This window comes from Mustela erminea, chromosome 13 (assembly GCF_009829155.1).
Source record: "Mustela erminea isolate mMusErm1 chromosome 13, mMusErm1.Pri, whole genome shotgun sequence".
Lineage (NCBI taxonomy): Eukaryota > Metazoa > Chordata > Mammalia > Carnivora > Mustelidae > Mustela > Mustela erminea.
In genome coordinates this window covers 45,794,563-45,816,785 of record NC_045626.1, presented here as the reverse complement: position 1 = coordinate 45,816,785, position 22,223 = coordinate 45,794,563, and the positions used below count along the sequence as shown (strand labels likewise).

At 41.9% G+C, this 22,223-nt stretch overlaps 1 protein-coding gene across 5 annotated transcripts in view; it reads right to left on the bottom strand.

Moving 5' to 3' along the window:
* Positions 1-22,223, bottom strand: part of ZNF521 (zinc finger protein 521) — a 275,142-nt gene that overhangs the window by 14,254 nt on the left and 238,665 nt on the right. For all 5 annotated transcript variants that reach the window (XM_032309155.1, XM_032309151.1, XM_032309154.1 and 2 more), the window contains 2 exons: positions 15,350-15,481; positions 12,348-12,463 (listed from right to left, as the gene is read on the bottom strand). In XM_032309155.1, the coding sequence (XP_032165046.1) occupies positions 12,348-12,463; positions 15,350-15,481 (248 nt within the window). The remainder of the gene's footprint in view (positions 1-12,347; positions 12,464-15,349; positions 15,482-22,223) is intronic.

Genomic DNA, 22,223 nt, shown 5'->3' with positions numbered 1-22,223 from the left:
GGACTGTTTCTATGTTTGGAAAACCAGCAAAATAAGCAACGCTAACTAATTAAACCCCAGGCTTCAAAAGGGGATGGATGAAAGGTCACCTCAGAGGGCTGGCATGGCAGTCTGAGAAGGCCCCTTTAGCAGGGGAGCCATCCCTCCGTAGACTTGTACAACAGAGGGAGGGGTGGAGACACGGACCCTCTCTCCCAGCCTGTCTGTGGCACGGTAAGCCACAAACTTATTTGGGAGACTGAAATTGACTTCATAGGCATCTTGCGACAAATCCAATCTAGTCCCGTCATCGGAACGAATGTATTGTTGTGGCTTTGCACTTGTGAGACAGAACTTGTCTGAGACACAGCGCTGGACTGTTCTAGCAGAATCCTTTGGTCTTTTATCTCAAAAAAAAAAAAAAAAAAAAAAAAGGCAATAATCAACCCTGGTTAGAAAGCAAGCAGCTCTGAGGTCACGTGGAACGGAAAGCCTATGCAGCCAACACTAAAGGGAAAAAAAGAAGGTGAGCTCTCATATTCCGTGTGTATTTACACACCTCAGTTCCGTCTTCGCACTTCCCCTTATAAATCTGCCCCCAGATACGGTGGCATGCTGATTGCTGTTTGTGCTCCGCTAGACCAGACTGTCTGCCGTATTCCTTAGAAACTTCGCCCCGCTCCTCCCTGCAGGCCTGGCCCTTTTCCTCCTTTTGACCAGCTCCCCATCCTCACTACCTTTCCATGGACCAACCCCCCCGGCCCCCACCCGCAGCACAAACATACGCTCTTTCTTCCCCTGATTTTTTTTCTAAGACTCGCAGTGGGTTCTGTGCTTTGGTAGGCGTCCCTCCAAAAGCACAGGCAAGCGGACATGTGGCCTGTTTTCGGAAAAGACTCCAACGAAAGGGAGGAATCAGAGATGCTAAACAATGCTACGCAAAGTTGCAAGCTGCTCGGCTACAGTCCAGAAAATGAATCCAATTTTTCATTCTGTCATTATAAATATTTCATTGCAAATGGTACTGATTTTCTGCAACTGTGGTTAAGCAAAGGGCCTCTGTGTGAATATTTAAGAAAAAAAAGGGGGGGAGGAGGAAGACAACGAAGAAGGGGGGGAAGGAAAGGTTAGCAACCAATTAATTTCTTACTTTAAATGTAAAAGATTCCGGGAGAAATTCAACAGTGATGTAGTGTGTGACTCAAAGAAGAAGAAGAAAAAAAACATTTACTCTGCTCTTCTTCTGACAGTTTCTCATAAAATATCTGCAGCCCATCTATCTTTTAGTACTCCAGGCTCCTCTGGAGAGCAGAAAATGGTGGTTTAAAGCTCACTTCAGTGCCAGTCTGCGGGAGATTGCTTTCCACAGGACCCCCGCTGATGGAGGCCTAGGGGAAGAGGCCCAGGAGTTATTCAATCAGCCCGAGACTCTGGGGCGGCTGGGGGTCCTTTGAGGGCTGATTATAAAGCTGCCCTCCTGTTGCCTGCCTCGGAACAGAATGAAATGAGCAGCCTCTTGCTGAGCAGATTCTGCAAGAAGGAATTTCACCTGTCATGGAGTTTGTCAGAATTTCAGGATTTATCTTGGTGCAAAATTAATAAAATACCAACCAGGATTTCAGGCTGACTACTCAGCTGTGTCATCTCAAAGTGATCTTTCACCCAGGAAAACCTGGACAGTGAGGACAGCTGTTCTTGCCCTACTTCCCCTTCGGAGGGTGAGCGAGGCGACGCGATACCACCGGACGTCGGGATGAGATTCTGAACCAATTACACACAAGGCTGCGTGACGTGTGGGTGCTACTGTCTTGATGCGTGACCTCTCACCCCGTCGCTGTGGTTCTGAAGCCTCTTTGGAATAAGCCCAAGTCTGAAGCATAAAAAGGCCATTTCTGCAGTTTATAACACAGTAGGTCCCCTATGGCATCACATCTGTTAAATTCATACACTGGTATTTCAGGCCTGAATTTGATTTATCTCTTAAAAAGAAGTTCTCACGATGGACTGTGTTAAGAGCACAGATTGTGAAACATTACAAATTAATCTTGGGTCGGCTGTGGACAGAGAGGTGCGGTTTCAGCGTTTGTGTGAACACGTGTGCTCTCGGGTCCCCAAACCCTTGGGGCTCCCTGCGGGAAGGGCCCTAGAGGGGAGGGGACAGGCAGGGGACAAACCTCTCTCCCTGCTCTGGGGCTCAGGGCTGCAGCCGGCTTGGGAGTCTGGCGTATCTGCCCACTCCACTGCAGAAAGTGGCCCGCACCACACAAGTCGCCACGGCCGCTGCAGGTGGAGTTCTACGAAGCCCCAGGTTTGATCATTTTGAGCTGGGGCTTGCAGAGCCCTGGAGCAATTAGCTCTGGTGCTCAGGATGGGCGGTATCACGTCACAGATGGGGCACTGTGTGGGGACCGGTGCGGTGCTCATGCCACCAGCTGGCCAGAGCCACTGGGACAGAGGGTACAGACCCTTCTCCGATTCGACTCTGGACTCTGAACTCAGGTTTGGAACAGGCATAACTCGATTCACAACATCTACCTTGTCTCGCATTCCTGGCCCCCCACCACGCTCCAACCATGGGTACCTCTTCCTAATTGGTCATTGGCAGCACACCCCCGGCTCGCAGAGCCTGCCTTTGGTTTAAGGCAATCGCTGCCTCCCTGTCCGTTTTCCGATGGACATTTTCTAAACGAGACATTAAGCAACACTGTAATGTGTTCCGTCCAGCTCTTCTCCTGGTTAACTGACAGTCCCGTTTCAGAGAGCCACCTTCACGAAGCAGTAGTGCCCCGATGATATTAATACCAAGAGATCTCAGGAAAGAGCGAGAAAGGGAGAGGGAAGGCGCGCAAGCGAAGGCACAGATGGTGGGCGGGGACGCAGGGTGCTCTCAGCAGGCTTCAGTGGAGACGCATTAACTCCACGGAGGGATGAGGGCTGCCCACCAGTCCCATCATGAATTATAACTGAGTATGGGAGTGAGGTCTCAGCGCCTGGCTCACAGCACACAGACTGTTCTATTTTCCGGCCCAATCACCTTTCACCCTTAGAAACTCAAAGCACGGCGAAGCACACTGCTGATATTTTATGGTATCCCCGTAGCCTTTTATGTGTCTAGAAGGCACACAAACTTAGCAGATGCGCCCAGCGGTGGAAGTCAGATAATTATAAAATTAAGTTTTGGCAATGTCAAAAAGGAAACCTTTTTACGGGTGATTGGGGTTTCCAGCGAGAGGTGGTCTTCGGTCAGCTGGGGGATCGAATCAAAGCAGGAGGGGCGGTGGAAGACAGATGCCCGCCTCCCGGCCACGCTGAGTAGCGGGGACGAGCCTCCCTTTTGCACACTTTCCTCCTCCTCCTACGTGAAGGCAGCTCCTGCCCCGTCGGTTCCGTTCTCCCACTCGCTCATTCAATGAAGTTATCAATGAAGGAGGCCTGTTATTTTAGGCAGTTTAAAATTTCACCGCTTTTCAAGGACTCGTTTACCCTGCCTTTCACTCCCGCTTAAAGCCTCGGAGTTGCTGTTCTAAATGACAGCACTGTGAGCGAGCCGTGCTTTTAAGCACTATTCATCTCGCCCGCCACATCTCGGGCTTTTACAGAACATGGCTCTCTCTCCAATAAGGGGAACTCACTCTTTCATAGCTGCAGGGCAGAGCCTGTTCTGAGCTGCAGATTCGCTGCAAATATAACAATAAAGGATACAAATGTGAATTCCTCTTAAAATACACGCGTGGCTCGGAAGCTGCCTTGCCTTAGCAAACTCGATCAAGAGCAGCCTATCAATCTTTCTCCAAATGCACAGCAACAGCTCATTGCGCACGGCTGTCCCACGGATCGCCACATCGGTGGATCAGAAGGCGCTGGAACGAATTCTTTGCTCCTTTTGGGGGATTTATAGTTGAAGTCCATGATTACCATCTCTCTTTCTCTCATTGTCACAACAGTTGGATATGGAGGTGGTGTTTTCCAATAGTCGGGTAAAAGTTGGTAAACACAAAGGGTCTATTCTTGGCATTTTGTCTCTGCTAATGTGAGGAAGCAGATCCATGTGTGGAGCACACGTCTAAAATAGGAACATATGTGGGAACGGAACGTGCCTCTCTGGACTGCAGAATGTTCTAGAAAATCAGGATTTCCAGACCTCTCCAAAGGATCTGGGTACAAACGTGGGGAGACCGAGCTCTGTCTTTTCAGGCCAATCAGGCCCACAGTTTCTCGCTCCCTAAAGGAAACAGATCTTCTGGCGCTGTGGCAGCAGGCTGTCTTGGCGACATAGAAGGTGGTGGGGCCAGCTAGAGCGCAGCCAAAGCAGAATGTGGCAGAGGTGATGAACATTTCCAGGGGGTGGGGAGGGAGGGGGCTGTGGAACTGGCCACAGTGCTCTTCAGTACACCCTAGCTGGACGCTCCATAAAGTCGCACTGATGGCAGCTCGGAGATGGCCATCTGTCGTCAACTCTCGGCCAGACAAAAAAATAATGTAATGGCAGATCGCTAACAACAGGGCTGTTGGAGGAGGGAATGAGTCCTAGAACGAGGAGGTGGTGCTCCATCTTTTAATAGCGAAAACCAGCCATCGATAGGAACATCAAGAAATTAATGGATGGAGAATTTTTAAAAACTGAGCTGGGGTGTTGTAGAAACGACTCAGATGTAAACATAGTGGGTTTTAGCTTATCACAGTCGCCTCTGCTGCCCCGACTGCAGTCCTATTAACCACTCGGTTCTTGAAAATTCGACTAGCAGGACACATGGTGAAGCAGTGAGGGCCAAATTTAGTAAAAGGTGAGCCCACGTCGTGCCTCCAAGCATGCACACACAGATTAGGCATTTATTGGTACAAAACGGGTAATTGAAAATGCATTTACTCATTTAGTCCAAATGAGTTCATTGTGACAATCATGCTTATCCATCTTTCTGGAGGCTTGCTTAATTTCTCGACACAGTCTTAGAAAAAAGCAAAATAAAGCTACCTTATCTTTAGATGCATTGTAAATGCTATGAAATTTTAAACTCCCTTCTTTGCTCGAGAAAAACCTTAGCTTTGTGCTACTGCATAGATGTTAGGAAGTGGGGAGAAGCAGGGAGAGAGAGAATGAATGAAAAACAGTCAAAGTGAGGTGAGCTGTGTTCTATTTCTTTGTCCTATATGATTAACTCTCTGTCTTCAATGGTAAGGCCAATCAATCCTGATTGAATTATCCAATATTAACAGCTGAAAGTGATCAAAAGTAATGGTGAAAACATAGCACCAATCAATAAATCAATGCAAATGATTCAGTTCCTGGAGATTCGATCAAATAAAAGAGATAGATCAATTTAACCACTGAGCAAATTAAGTGGAAGTTGGTGGAACACCAATTTACTTCAAAAGCCCTGCAGGCCCACAAAGCAGAGAAATGAGGTGGTGGAGAAAAGGACCAGTTCCAGACCCACATGCTCACTTGACACAATTTATGCTCCTGAGATCCCTAAGGCTATGTGATGTGTTCCGGGGCTGTGATTTCAACCCCAAGAACAGAAGTTACAGAGGTCCAAAGGATCAGGGGAAATGGAGAGCCCGGGTACTGGGAAACATAAACCACCCAAGAAGAGGCAGGAAGGACATCCCCCACACTGAGCTCGAAAACGCAGTCAGGGCAGGCCCAGACAGGGCGATGGGCAAATCTTCCAATCTGGGGTTCCCAAAGGAAGACCACATGATAAGAGGCAAGCAGGACAGGGTTTTGAGTCTTAGAGTTGGAGTGGGGAATGGCAGTTGAACTGCCATTCAAACTACATTAGATATAAAGATAAAACGAAAAATACACAAAAGTCGTGAGGAGTACCAGAGGCAAGAGTTTAAGGGCACGTCTTCTAGCTTTTTAAAGGCACACTTTTCCATTCCTTCAGGTTGCAAAAGAAGATCAGCCTGAGAAAATATGACAACAAAGGAAAACAAACCTTTCCCCAAAGAACACCCAGATCCCACCTTGTCTTTGATGGAGGGGCAAGATAAAACTTTTTGTTTTGGTCCCACGTCCTTAATCTGGGGTATGTGGAGAGAAGGGACAGGTTGTTTGGAAATAGATTTCTGAAAGCAAATATAAATATTTTGTTTTATGGTTATATGCTAGAAAGAAAAAAGCCCAAGACTCTTTATCCCTTAAAAAAGATGAATGTTGAAAAATAAGAATTTTAACGTGGATACCAATTAACATGAAACTATGTCAAGGTATGATTAATTGGGAAATTATTCCAGTAGAACTAGAGCAGAGAGCTAAGGAACATTCTGACGTTTCTGAGATAGAGATTTCATTTCTGAGTAATGATGACTCGATTTTGTTTACTTAGGTCAGCACTAAGGAGCAGGGAGAGCATCAGGCAACCAGTGTTCACCCCATGCCTGTTTTGTTCTACACTCTGCACTGAGTGCTCAGGATAACTTACTTGTTGTGCTCTCTCACCAGGATACTGGGAGTTAGGCAGGAGGCCTTGTTGTTTCCCACACGCCCATTTTACAGATGGTAACACTGAAGCCCACAGTTGAGAGCTTGTAAGTGGTAATGACCAAAATCAAACTCTGGTGATTCCCCTCTGCAACTGATGCCCTTTCCCTTGTACTAAGCTGCCTATAGAGAATTGAAAGCAAATTAAAACAAATGAAAAAACCCACAGAAATTATTTTCTCAAACTACTAGCCATTGGAGACTTAATGGGTGGCTAATCACATCCACCCTTCAGAACCAGCTTGAATGTGTCCCTCCTGATGTCATTCTTGAGTCTCCCAGCTGGAGAATAAGCATCTTCTCTCGGAATACTTATAACGGTTTATTACATATTAGCTCATATAATGAGCTAATACATATTAGCTCATACACGTATCTTATCTTTTCTAGTAGACTGTAAATATGATCTATTTCTAATTATTTTTGATATGTCATAGAGCGAGATCATGGTCAGTTTAAAAGATAAAGATATAGTTTTATAAGTATTTTAATTAATAAATATATTACCTTTTTTAATCACAGCACTGGGGCAACAGAAGTAAACAGCATAGCACTTGTGATTTTGACTATTAACAAGGACTCCTCAACGTCTCATCACGTATTATTTGATAACTTGAGACACAAATTTGTATTAAGGTTATTAAAAGGCTGGTTGAGGGAAGGAGCTAAGTCAGCAGGTGACCCAGTGACTGGCTGGGCAGCTCCATTTCCACCCTATAGGGCCAATCCTACGTGCACTGCTTCGTTTTTCTTTCAGAGGTACAACCATGAGACCTTAGCACCAGTTAAGCTGTGGTGAAAAAAAAGATGCATCAACATCACGTGATTTGGTGGGAAAGTGATTTGAGAAGAAAAACAGCTGAAGAGACAATTGCCTATTTAAACAGAAGTGCTATCCGAAAGAAAATCATGGTGTATCCTTCCCAACATCAGATGATTACTGCAATTTGAGTGTGGAAAACACGGCATTCATGAGCTAATGAAGGGAAGGGCTGCCTGTCACAGTAATCTTTGATTCAAAAGGAATTCCAATGCCAGAATCTCAGAACCTGAAGTTCACCTAGGCCTATCCCCTCGCTCCCTGCTGCTGGAATTCCCTCTCTGTTCATTAAATTCCTAACAGGGTGCCTGATGGAACTTTCTATGGAGACCCATCAGAAGATGAGGATTGGATCACCGCCTTCGAATTGTAGCTTTTCTAGAGGCAGCAATTAAACAGTAATTACTCTATTGAAAGAAAGTGGCCTATTCAGCAGCATTTTTACAAACACACCACTTGCTCACACCTGTATAAACCACTTTGGATACAAATATGCATTGTGGGATATTATTCTTGGACCACACCATCCCTCTCTCAAGGCAGCTTCCTTAAGTTCGGCAGAAAAAAGTTCTGAGGTCTATTAGGAAAACATGTGAAACATTCAATGTATCCATTTGCTTTTAAAATAACAGAATGTTCATTTAGTTCAAATAATTCACTTGTATTCCAAAGGACATCTTTCCTACCAGCAGGCTAGGCGGACATATATTAGAATTCCTTGCACAAATGAGGGAAAACTCTACCAAAGGAAAAAGACTGTCTTGCCAATAATTTTACGTTATCTATCTCTAAGCTGGGATTTAAAACTTTTGGTCAGAAAGGTTTAGGGGTCATGTGAAGAACATAGCTTCCTCGGGGTGCCTCGGTGGCTCAGTAGGTTAAAGCCTCTACCTTCGGCTCAGGTCATGATCCCAGGGTCTTGGGATCAAGCCCCGCATTGGGCTCTCTGCTTGGCAGGGAGCCTGCTTCCCCTCCTCTCTCTGCCTACTTGTGATCTCTGTCTAACAAATAAATAAAATCATTAAAAAAAAAAAAAAAAAGGAACATAACTTCCACACCAGCAACAAGTGTGTCCTAGATTGAGTGTTCCATAGAAATAGAGGTTTTAATGTTTAATTCTAAAAGGAACTGTGGTCTGTGATGTCCAAAACATGATGTCTGAGTCCTTGGTCTCCTGAAGATGAACAGTGTATAGTGAGGAATTATCTGAGTTCGGACTGGCATTGTAGGCATTTATCAATGAAAATAACACATGTGTGTGTGTGTGTGTTGGGTATATAATTTTATACCCAACAAAGCACTTCTAGTCACACACACACACACACACACACACACACACACACAAAATGCTTTCTCGTTTTTAACTGGCCATAAGCAGTGAAAGAAATGTAAATTACTTATTATGGCAATGAAATGATTTATGCACCATTAAAAGATACACCATCATTATGTAGTAAGTTGATTTTGAAATGCTCATCCTAGACTTACAGTAGTATTCTCACTGTGACAGAAGAGTCAAATAAACTATATGCTTTCAGGGGCACCTGGATGGCTTAGTCAGTTAAGTGTCTGACTTCAGCTCAGGTCCTGATATTGGTGTCCTGGGACAGAGCAGGCAGGATGTCAGGCTCCCTGTTCAGTGGGGAGACTACTTCTCCCTCTCCCTCCACCTCCCACCTCTGCACCGCCACTCATGCACTCTCTCTCAAATAAATAAATAAAATCTTTTTTTTTTTTTTTTAAAGGCTATACACACTTTCAACCTCCAATAGGATTTCAGTTCTTGGACATTTAGTTTTATAATCTCTTATGAAAAGTCCTCCTTTCTGAACTTCAGTGGCATAAAAAAGTAAATGAGTATGAGTTCAAGTGGTATGTATGATGCGTATCAATTGTAAAATTTGCGTTTATTTTCCACACCAGAGCGTGAACCAAAGTGGGCTGAAAAAATGGTTTCATTTTTCTACTCTTATGATTTTGGTTACCAATCTAATTTTCTACTGTTACCTTAATTTCAGTCGATTTCCCCCCTCATTCTAGAAATTAACAAAACTATTAGGTTTTTGTACACTTATCATGCTCACTTTTTATGCAAGAAATAAAAGAAATCAATCCTTAAAAATTACATTAATTCCATCCTCTGAGCACAGGTGTAAAGGTAACTTCGGTAATGAAAGCAAATGTACGGGACTGTGAACCCCTGAGGGTAAAGGAGAAGAATCTAAACATTCTCAAAACTAGAAAGAGTAAAGTTAACACTGGTCCATTTTTCTTAATGTATTGTAACCAAAAGCCACTGCTACTATTGGGAATTTTAGAAAATAGGCCTACATAGATATTCCAATGACTGTGGATGTTAGCTTTCTAAAAATTATCATATACTAACGATAAAAACTAATCTTATCTAAGGGATGATGCATGTATTTGAGCCTGAGTATTCATATCAAGACCAAAAATGTGGGGCACCTGGGTGGCTTTAGTCGGTTGAGTGTCCAACTCTTGATTTTGGCTCAGGTCATGATCTCAGGGTCATGAGATCAGGGTCGAGCCCCACATTCGGCTCTGCACTCAGCCGGGAGTCTGCTTGAGATTCTCTCTCTCCCTCTGCCCCTCTACCCCCCCAAAAGACCAAATATGTATGATTCTGAGTTATGGGAATAGAAAAAGAGTACCCACCGCTTTGGATTATGGACTAAATCTTATTGTCGCCCAGATCACAATTTGAATGAATGAATCAAGAATGATTTGAGAGGTGTTGGAACTTCTAAGATCTTAAAGAGTCAGAAAGAGTTGTGTTTTGTATTGTAGGTTATAAATCAACAGTCCTCCAAGTGTGACTTGGGGACCCCTGGGGTCTCCTAGATCCTCTCAGGAGGTCTGCTATGTCAAGACTATTTTCACAATAGCATTAAGACATTATTTGTCCTTTACACTCGCATTATCTCATGAGTGCACAGTGGTGTTTCCTAGGGGCTAGCTGACAAGCAATGACATCATCTTTCTGGCAGTTGTAGAATCGCATGTGTGTATATTCTTGTGTTTAAAACATCTTTCAATTTAGATTTCTAATATGGAAATATCAATAGATAATAACCCACACAAATCAAAGCCCTCTGGGTCATCAATCATTTTAAGTGTAAAGGCATCCTGAGATCAAAGAGTTTGAAAACAACAGGTCTATACTAATTGTAAAAAAGAATGAAAACTGTACTTTCCACAAAACCCTAAAATACACTATAAAAGAAACCTGGAGTCCTGAAGGATGTGTTTAATTGCTTAGTTTTTTCTGTACTACCCTGGGCTATAGGTTACTACGGCCTTCTTTTGTTGGGTTCTTTTAATGAAAGACATTGAAGTCTTGCCACAGGTTAGCTGTATTAGGAATCTACTAATACAGTACAAAAGTGCAATTTTGTTGCAATTTTTTTCAGGAACATTAGATAGAAGTCGGTCTCTATAGATTCTCAACACCTTTTATTTTAACCTATTATTAATTCTCCACAGTTTACGTGCTAATTCAGTATCACTAGGTGTATTCGCCATATCCTTCACAGAGTCATAAAAACCGAAATGAGTTATCTTTTGATACCTATTGCAATAAGAATATATTTTCAAACAGCAACTTAGGTTAAATTAAGAAGATATATTTTTCAACAACAGTCTAACTTGGCCAATCTTCTATATTCGATTCCCAAACAGGTGTGACAGCGTAGAGATCTATTTAGAAGTGATAAAAAGTAAGATAGCAACTTTGATTTCGGTCCACTGATGCCATTGTCACAAGGAAATGGGCTCACCCATTCTTTCAAATATTTTTTATTTCACTTCCTTGATTTGCTATTGGTTTACTTGTAGAGTAACAGACAATAAATTGTAAATTCCTTATTTTGACGCACAATTCAGATAAATCTGTTTTCCCCAGAGCTCTAGGAGGTACAAAGCTGTCCCAGGGTCCACTGTGTCAGATGAGGATTTAAGGAATGGGTGGGGATCTGAGTTCCTGCTTCACCCAGATCTGGTTGAAGGCATTCAATGCAAGAAATAACTACCCCTTGCCCCTTTTAAGGCTAAATGACTTTATTGTTAATGATTGTGCTCATAATGATAAAACAACTTTGTGTTTGAATCCATTCTCCTCTAACAGCTCCAACAAAATTGAACAAAAACCTGTTATTCCTATAATTTCATTAGAAAAATGAGGATAAGTATTATGCCCATTTTTCAGATGAAATAACAGAAAACAAAACAAAACAAGAGTTATTTTCTTCCACAATAAATAACATTTTTCAGGGTAGCATCCAGGTCTCTTACCCATATTTTAACCACTAGTCTATTGCCAAGAGTAATAAAACTAACTGAACATTCGTATTGTATGTTTTGGTTTGTACCTTAGATTCAGACCTCTTCAGTTCATTTATACCTAACAGCAACCCCATAAGCATTACACTTGTCTGTCAGTTCTTCGTATCTGAGGTTCAGAGACATTATGGACCCGTGCACAGTCACATATCTAGCAAGTGGACACTCAAGGCTAAACCTAATGTCTTTGGGTGCCAACATTTTAAGTAGGAGGCTGTTACTGGGTAAAATTATTCTAGTCTATTAAGCGGAAGAAACCTACTAGACAAGAGTACAGCTTCTTTCTTCTCTTCCCTTCTCCCTCCAATTCTGAGCCCCTCAGGACAACAATAACTTGGACATCCATCCAGCTTGGAGTCCAGTGGGAACAGAACATGAATTAAACAGGATCAGGGAGAACGGGCCATGACAGCGAGGTGAATGATCCCACAGTCCAATAAACCTGACCCCTAAGCCTATCACACTGGGTCAGAAGGTCCAATTATAGGTCTGTTCCAGTTCTTTTTATGATTGACAGCAGCCAGAGGCAAAATTACTTTGGTGTCTGTTAATCCAGCTTCTAATTTTCCCTTTGCCCCAATACACACAGAGCATCATGGTGGCCCAGGGTGAGTGATACTGCGAATCCAGATTTAAAATGCCCTTGTCTCCTATAAGAAGAGCAACTGAGTTCAATCCTGGTTCTCCTCATGGGGACATTACCTGCAGCTCTGTTTGGAAGAAAAACTTCTGTGGACATTGTGTGCAGTCATAGATCTTGTCTTCTTGTCCATGGGCAGAGAAAATATGCTGCTGCAACTTGTTTGCTTGAACAAACACTGAAATGATAAAAGGATGGTGAACTTTGGGTTATTTTCTCTCTGCGATGCCCTCAGTCGATGACTCCCCATGAAGAGCCCCCCCCACCCCCGACTGAGCAGCTTCAATGGCACACCTTCTGGGTGAGACTACTGGCAGGCACCGGGGAGGGCTGAGTCCCACTTGCTCATGGTTGGGTCACTGGCTTTTGCGAAGGTGCCCTCTACCAGGTGCCCAAATCAACCCAAACAGCTCCCGAGTAAAGGTTTATCGAGGTCCCGCTCCCTATAAATCTTTTAAAAATCAAGCTGAAAATTGTCAAATGCACAGCCCTGTCTGAACAGAAATGACTCTTATTTCTCAGCAACCCACAGGTTAAGAAATCATAGATGCCAAAACCCTGTTTATTGTATTTGCCTAAAGTTACAGCTAGTGAACAGTTCTCTATTTAAATGTGTTAATGCTAAAAATTATATCCCACAGCTACTCTGGGGCACTGTCTATAAATGTGAAACAGAACGGCAGGTAAATTCTCTTTGGATACTTTAAGATCAACTCAGCCTACACACTGAATGCAAGGGTTTCAATAATATAAACATGTTCAATTTTAATGACTACAAAACAAGGCCCTAAGACTGTGTAACAGTTTACCTAGGAGACATACTATTAATAATTAAATTGTATATGCCAGAGGCAGTGTTTGGGTTGGCAGAACTGACTTCTGATGGATGCCTGGTGCACCCTGACCTAAAAAAGTTTGCGTCTACAATATTAATCTGTATAGGCAGGGAAAGGATTTATTAAAGATGTTGGCATTTGACTTTGACTCCACTCTAATCATTAAAATTATTCTAATTGCCAGCCAACCTAAAATATTAGAATATTGTTCTTGTGAGTCATACATTTTAATCACATTTCTCATTACCTTAAAAAACGACTCAGATTTCTTCTCTCCCACCTAACATGCTTTATGGTGGAAGGTTTTTTTTTTTTTTTTTAATTGTTATTTCTAAAATTACTTCAAGATATACTAAAACAATTCAGGTCTGTCAGCACAGAAAATGCAGACTGCTCATGTTTAATGCATTTTTGTCTCTTACCTACATCAACAAAAAGAAATGGGGTTTTTATACAGATTTGCAACGGCTCTCCATATAACTTAGCACATTTTATGAGGCTTCTGGCTACAACATCAAATAACTATTTTATTGGGGGTCTTAATCATAAGGAGATCTATGACCCAGTCTTCCTGATGAAGACTTATTCTGAGCTTTTATACAGAACTCAGACTCCTGACTCAAGGTATCTTGAGATAAATACTACGTCATGGTAAAAATATAACAATATATATTTTTTTCTTAACTACGGTGAACAAACTACTGGTTACCAGAGGGGAGGTTGGCGCTGGGGGAGGGGGTTGGATGGGCACAATAAGGGATGGGGATTAAGGAGCACTGGGTGATGCATGGAAGTGCTGAATCACTATAGTATACACCTGAAACTAATAAAACACTGCATATTAGCTACCTGGAATGAAATTAAAAATTTAAAAATTCAAACAAAAGCATTAAAAAAAAGGCAAGCCTCCCTTTCCCCATAAACCCAGTATGTATTTTAAAATACAAGTTGTGGGGCGCCTAGGTGGCTCAGTCATTAAGCCTCTGCCTTTGGCTCAGGTCATGACCCCAGAGTCCTGGGATCAAGACCCCCACATCAGGCTCTCTGCTCAGCGGAAAGCCTGCTTCTCCCTCTCCCCTGCCTGTGTTCCCTCTCTTGCTGTGTCTCTCTCTGTCAAATAGATAAATAAAAAAATATAAAAAGAAAAATACAAGTTGAAAGAATTAAAATAACCAGTTCCTTGAGGAGTGGCTGATGAAATGACTGAACAAGAAAGAGCCTCACAGGCAAATGTTGAAGCCAGAGCCATCACAACACTCAAGTACTACTTGTGGTAACTGGGCAATGAATGTGGCCCCTCTCTTATTTTGTTAAAGGATCGAAATCTATAGGCTGAATGCAGTGAAGGTTAAGAAAGCCTGAAAGCTTGCTCTGCAGACAAAGAAGCCAGTTTTGAGAGAAGGATATATTTTTGTTTTGTTTTGCTTTTTTTTTTTTTGACAAATAAGGAGGAGACATGTCCTTGAGGGGCTTGACCATCTAGTTCAAGACACATGCAAAATGATCACAGAGGGTTTTCCAAAATAACTTTTGTCACTGTTGGAGGGAGTACCAGAAATGTGCGTGATCATATTTCAACCCCTGTGGGGTTCAAATTATAGTTTCTGATTTACATTTTTTTTTTTTTTTTTTTGCCGCTGCTGTTGGAAACGCTAGTGCTATAGCATCCAAAAAAAGGTTTCTTCTCAAAAGCGTAAATTTGTATCAACTTCTACTTTAAAAATCCAATTTGATAGGAAATAAACGCCTCATCTAATCTGTTTTCTAGTTTCAAGAATTTGGGAGGGTTTTCGTAATATCTTTTGTATTTCCTATGGGGACTGTTACAAAATTCTCCACGTTTAAAAAACAGACATGGGCTGGGCAGCATGGCTGCTGTTCTAGTCAGACGCCTTGCAACTCAGAAAATGCTCTGAGCAGGCATTCTCTGTCTGGGTGACCTTTTAACACCAAGAGGAGAAAAGTGAACAGAACATGGATGTCGTTTTCCAGATGGAAAAGTGCAAAGTTCTGCGGGAGCTCGAAATGCCATTTGTTCATTCTGACAGTTAACCTCCCTGCCCATTTGAGCCTTTAAGTAGGCGGCCATCAATAATGCTAATCAGCAGAAATCAAACATCTTCTCCCCAAATTGAACTGAAGTCCTGTCCGCAAAAGGCCGTAGCAGTGGGGAGACGCCTTGGTAGGAAAGACATGACCCGGCCATGGAGCTCTCTAGAGTTTCCTACCTGTGAAGCAGACAGGGCACTTGAAGGTACCTCCCATCCCTTCGAAGCTGTGCTCTATCAGATGGCACTGGAGTTTGGCGGGGGAGTCAAAGGTCTGGCTGCAGAGTTTGCATTCGTGGTTCAGTCCTTCATCTGTTAAGGAGAACATGAGCAGAAAAGTTGAAGCTCACCGCCTCTTTAATAGACGTGAATTCACTATAATGGCACACATCGAACTACTTCTGTCACTGAATAGAAATACATAGTAGCGTATAAGGTTGTTGGTTATCCGTTCACCTTACCTATGCATTTATAGCAACTTAAGACATTTCTGGAATTTAACCTCCAAAGATAATCAGAAGGCAGGGTTTGATTTAGGGGAATGCATTTTGTTCAGCTTTTAAAGCGTAATTAGATATCACTGATAAGGCATCTCCTTTCCACAATCATGTTTTTATGGCTGTGAATTTAGAAAGTCCTAAAGTAATGGACCCGTAGAAAAATGGAGCCCCTCTTCCTCAGGCCTCTCTTCTGGTTTACTGAGAAGGTTCTACAAGTTTCTATTTCTAACTATAAGGTTTTTAGTGGTATTCCCACAAACTTTCTTTTTCTATTCCCAAGATGTTCAGGCAATTTTGAATTATTATCAATGCTTATAGCATATCCTATAAGTGCTTTATTTTTTCTGCATGGGACTCTTGTTTCCCCATATCTTCTCGGTTCAGTGCTCTCTCTACTTTATGAGACAGTTTTAATTTTACCCTGTGATCTAGACTGCCTTTCTCCAAAGGAACATCTATGAGCTCTAAGCTCACTCTTGTCTAGTCCTGGATTTTTCTTTGCTATCTTAGGGACAAGATGGCAGAAAAATATTCTGATGTAATAATAATTGGTACAAAATGTGCAGCTTCTGTTGTTGATCGACACCATTATTTTTATGTTGCTTTTGCCTCATTAAAATGTTTCTAAAATATTTAAGTAGTTAAAGAATTTACTTAATTCTTTAATTAAAATTTAAGAATTATTTCAAATTGCAATGATAAATGAAAACCAGTAATACTAACACGAACAACTCACATTTCTTTAGTTTTCTGTGTTGCAGATACTGTTGTTCTATATGCCCACAGATAGACATTCATTTAACAACTATGATTAGTCCCATTTTATAGATGGGAAAAATGAGGCCCAGAGAGTTTAAGTGATATATATATATATATATTTTTTCTGAGTCAGAGGCAATATTTGGTGGAGCCAGAACTGAGCTCCAGGCATCCTGGCCTCAAGGTCCAGGACCTTAGCAAATAGACGGCCATACACCAATGACTCCCAGACGACATCTCAGAGAGAGGAAGGGCTAAGAGGCTGTGATTTAACCCAGCCTGTTAAAAGTTACACTTTTATCTTCTCCTATTTGCAGTGATTAAACATGTGATTAAGGAACATGAGTGTCAGATATTCTTGGGCTAGGAAATGAAAGACATATTCACACCGTGGGGGTAACAAGTCTATCCCCCAAAACGTATCTCCTCCCGTGGAACCCAAGTGCACGTGGAAGTCCTTCACCAGCTGCTATTACTGGCAACACAAAGGGTCAATTACAAAGTGAATTATTATTAGCTAACTAGGAGTAAAATCACTCCATTTGTATTCCTAATCTTTCTTCTCACACAAATATGAGTCTTTAGAAGCAGAGGATTGGAATTTGTAAAAAGAGAAGCAAAGCACTAATTAAGCCACCCAGTACTGTCTACATTTCACAAGAGATAAAAACCTACTCTGTATTTGGGTGGCACAGTAAATTCCTTGATTATAATTATGTAAGAAGGAGTTTAATTGTGCATACTGACATGACAAGGGGTTATACAAAAAGCTTTAGGGATTATATAAGATCAAGGGGTTTTCATTTGTTCCTTTCTCTCTCTCCCTCTCTTTTTTCTAATCCTAAAGTCACCAACATTTTCCCAAATTTTAGATATTAAGAAATATCAGGAACACAATTTATTGTAGGGAACTGGGTCTGTAAGTTGATTAACAGAAATAGTTGCCAAATTTAAACATTTTCTCTTTCCTCAATGTTGCATACCTTACTTGGGTGATAAGAAGGTAACCAAGAGTTCAACTTTCATCTTTAAATCTTTAACTTGTGTGTTTGGCACAAGAACCAAGATGTGGTCTATGGGTGTGAGCAGGTACACACACTTGTTCCAGAATTCTTAACCTTACAATATTTGCGAAGAAACATATATAAGCCTGGTTGGCTTTCTAGGAGATAATGACTGACTGTTCTGCAAACACAAAGTGAATTATGCAAGTTAGATCTATGTTTCTTGACTATGAATATTTTGTTTGGAAAACTAATAGGATAAATACACATGTGTATGACTACAAAGAAAACATCCTTATCAATTTTTATTTATTTCTTATCCTGAGAACAGAGAAGTGCTATCCCAAAACATTACATGATCCAAACTTAGTCAAGTGAATTTACAAGAAGGCGACACATAGTCATAAAGCATTTACACATTATTAGGGCAGACTTAGTTTTCATGAATCCCGAATTCTGTGAAGGCACTAAGTGATGGCAATGATCATAACAATAGCTTCCAGCATTTTCAGAACTCTTTATAGTAAACAGCACATTTTAATATTGAAAAAAAAAATAAAACAAAACATGTTGGGTGTTCTACCTGCCTCTCATTTTTAAGTTACACAGAGGTCTTTTGCAGCAAGTAACTTTTCCTAGCTACTTGAGCAGGACAGAAAATGCATCTGGATTACTACACAGCAAATGGTAGATAAGCAAAACCAGTGTGCTCCAAGCTAGACAGGGCACACTATCTACGCATTTCTCCCACCTTTATTAACTTCCCTACTCATTTTCCCCGTGCTCACACTTGCTTATTTCCACAGGGCCGAATGGATAATGAATGAGAGAGACAGGACGACCCAAACCATTTTACCACTGAATAACAGAACTCATTTTGTATTTTTTTAACTAAAGAAGGGGGCAGAGACAGTAATGGCAAACTAAGAAAACATATTTATAATAAGAATTTCAAAGGTTTAACCTTACTTAGAGTCTCTGTTGATGTCTGCTCTCATACATTCTCTATTAACATCGTGTGGCGAAGAGCAGGGTCTTAATTTTCAAAGAAGTTCTAAAAAATCCTTGGTACTGGGGGGATTCTACCTCAGGTAAGCCCTGCTTCCTTTCAAAATGGAGCTTCTCTCCTCTTGCTAGCTGGTAGGAGTGGGTAAGGAACTGGAAAGTTGCATTGTGGTTTTAATTTAAAGTTGACGTTCATGAAGTGTCACTATCAACACCTCTGATTTCGGGCAAACTTGAGCCTCGGACTCAGGATTTTGCCAATAGAGCTACAACTTGCACCTTGTCTTTTTATCTCCCTTCTTCCTAAAGGTGCCAAAAGCCTAAAAATTCAATCAAAGTAACAATTTCTGCTCTCCGGAAAGGTAGCAGCTGACAGTAATTGGATAATACAGTCTGAGTCATTTATTAAAAAGAGATTCTGAGTCAATTGATTTAATAACCATTACAATATTCCATTAAGGATATAATAGGCTAGTGCAGCCCTATTTTTTTTTATTGAGTTATAGATGAGATCTATAGGTGAAATTTCTAGATTTTTCTTCCCTTTTTGCTTATCTATAGTCTCCAGATTTTCCACAATGAGTATAATTTGCCTTTGTAGGTGATTTTGAAAGTTAAAGACTAAAAAGCACTACCCTCTCTAAAGCCAATTACAACACTGAAATTCTGATGGCTAAAAGGTTACAAAAGAAATGGGCAATAGAGGGCTCAGTGGGTTAAGCCTCTGCCTTTGGCTCAGGTCATGATCTCAGGGTCCTGGGATCAAGCCCCGCATCTAGCTCTCTGCCCAGTAGGGAGCCTGCTTCCCCCCGCTCCATCTGCCTACTGCTCTGCTTACTTGTGATCTTTCTCTCTCTGTGTCAAATAAATAAATTAAAATCTTAAGGAAAAAAAAGGGAAATGGGTAATAGTATGGAGGACAGAAAAATTCTAGTTCTGAACACTAGGCTGAAGACTATTCTAGTCAAGTACATATGAGAGCACGGAAAGGGAGGAAGAATCATCAGAGTGTAGATCAGACAACTGAATGAGAAGAATATGGAGCTTTCATTATAAACTTGCCTCTTTCCAGAACAAAGAGAAAACCCCTATTTATTGTATGCTGATGGAGGGGAGGACAGCTGAGGCCAGCACTGTTGGTCCAAGGTCAGGAAGGGCAAGAGTGAAGCTGTCACCACTGAGAACATGTTGGAGGCCAGCAACTTTCTGTCCTGGTGAACCACTTGAAAGCAGGATCAAAGATGGCATGGCTATCATGGAGAAATAATTTCCCATGTATAGAAATTTCAGCTCAAATAATTACTTCCATTTGTTAATCTGCATTTAAGTGTGAACATAAATGTAAACAGGAATTGAGTCTACATAGAAGACACTGATGCTCATGTAAATATTTACTCCACTATTAAATGTTTCAAAGGAAAAGAGTCTGAATACTTAATTGCAAGTTACAACCTCAATGCTTGGGTAGGGAACGGGATGATCATTTACAAAACTTTGTGCAGTAAGAACAAAATCTGTTTGTCCGAGGCCAGTTCAAAGGGAAATGATCATTTCTATCCCTCCAATTTATAAAACGTGGACCAACACAGCTATTAATCAGTCAGCTTTGTAACAGAAAAAAAATGAGAGTTGCCATTTGGATGCTCAAGCACAACTCAAGTTATAAGCTCCAACATGGCAATTGCTAGCTTAACAGAAGACACTGACATTTCAATATAAGCTTTAAACAAGAGAAACACTTTAAGCAGCCTCCAGACTGTGTGTCCCATGTTTATACTCCTTTTCCTTCAATAAAAACAAAAATCTAGAGCAGCTACAAGCAAATGTTCGGTGGTTGACTTACACGCAGCTGTTATCCCGGGAGTCACTGGGGGCCCCGTTGTATCGTCTGATCAACACTGCAGCCATTATGGAGGACCAATTTGTAACGGTTTCTAAGTAAAACTCCTTCTCTTATTTACCCTCGAGACTGGCCGGAAGGGTCCTCCAGCCTCTTCCACTGCATAAATCTATAGGCTAAAGTCCAAAGATACAAACACCTCTCAGTGCATCATCCTAGGGCAGGGGCCATACTTAAAAGCTCTGATCTGACTGCATGTATACCCTGCCCTTGGAATCCAAACAGAGGAATCAAACGCCCTGCAGGTGTAATTTTTCCAGTTCGAACGCATATACCACTATATCCTTATATATGTATTTTTAAATCCAAGAAAACTATGCCCTAAACCAATTCCCAACCCCCAACTCTTTACTCGGCTTCTCTTCCCTGAGTTAATTTCCAAGCACACATTTATAAGCTAGGGGTCTGAGGAGTAACAAAGAAAAGCCACACATGACAAAACTCACCCCTCGGCTACGTTGGCTCACCCTAGAAACCAGGAGGAGAAAAATAGGCAGGCTGTACTGTAATTTGCCATGCACACAGCCATCGCGTCTCTTTAGGTCCACAGCGCTCAGGCCACTATGATTTGTTGTGTTCTACACGGCGCATACTTCACGCCCGCAACACAAACACGCAGGGGTGCTAATTTGGCGATGGAGACTATTACTTAGGACTCAAGGTCTGCCAGTAGATCAGTCATCAAGCTCCCAAAGTCAGACTGAATTTGAGAGCCCTGAATATTACGTGAACCCTTTCCCACCCTAGCTAAAGAGCTCTGTCTGTTCCATTGCACAGTGCAACGTGAAAATGAAGACTGACACCAGCTCCTTCCTGGATTTTCTCACTGGCAGTACAGGAACGTGGGCCACCGTCAGGATTTCTATGCCACACAAGAGAGGAATATGAGATCCAAGCGTAAGACACACCGGAAGAGAGAAAGGGCATTGGGGATCCTAGGAGTAAATGAACAGCAGGTGCCTCAACACTGACTAGCCACACGTGCCACCCTCAGGTGTCCCGAGAAAAGCCAAATGATATGCATCCCATGTGTCTCAGCCAGAATTTTATTTCAAGGAGCCCTACAAGGTGCAAGGCTGTATTTAACTCAGTTATTCCCCGGTTTTGGCCCACGGTCTTAAAGGCTACAATGCTTTTGGACTTTAGAAGCAAAGCCACTGATCCTGACACTGTTATTTCCTGTCTTGAACTTCTCATTATCAGCAGGGCTGGAGCAGGAAATGATTCAGCTGGGGTAGGCTGCATTGTACCCAGCAGATTTTAAAGAGCCCAGGGGCTGCCTGGGGCCCCATAAACATCAGCAGCTTGGAAACTAGCAGGAGGTCCAGGTGGGCCGGGATGGGAGAGGCAGGCAGTGGGATTTTAGATGCTCTGAGAAGCAGTATTGTCCAATTCCTTGGCTATTATTATCGGTCGTGGGCATTAGTTATTTGAACACGCTCGTGTAGGAGAAAACACGGGAACACTGTTCAAACAATACATAATAAAACAACCCACTAAAAAGTGGCTTCCTTCCACCTGTGGGGACTCAGCAGCAATATTTTGGCACACGTCTCAAATTAAGGATGAGCATGTAGACGGAAGATATCTTTCAAACCTGACCAGTGTGTTGGCCCCTTCAGGTCATCAGCCTTCTCCTCTCTACTTTTCCTGATCGAAACACGAAACCACAGTGGAAGCCTCAGAGAAAACATACAGTGCCAGCAAATAGCTTTAAACTTAAATGTCTGGGCTTCAAGTGTTTTCATTTAAGAAAAAAAAAGATCAGTTTTTGGTAATGCACTGATAAAATCACTTTGAGCTCCACTCACCCCTCTCCATAAGAAAAAGCATTCCTAACTAAGAAAAGAAGAAAGAAGCATATGTTTTTCAATAAAAATACTATC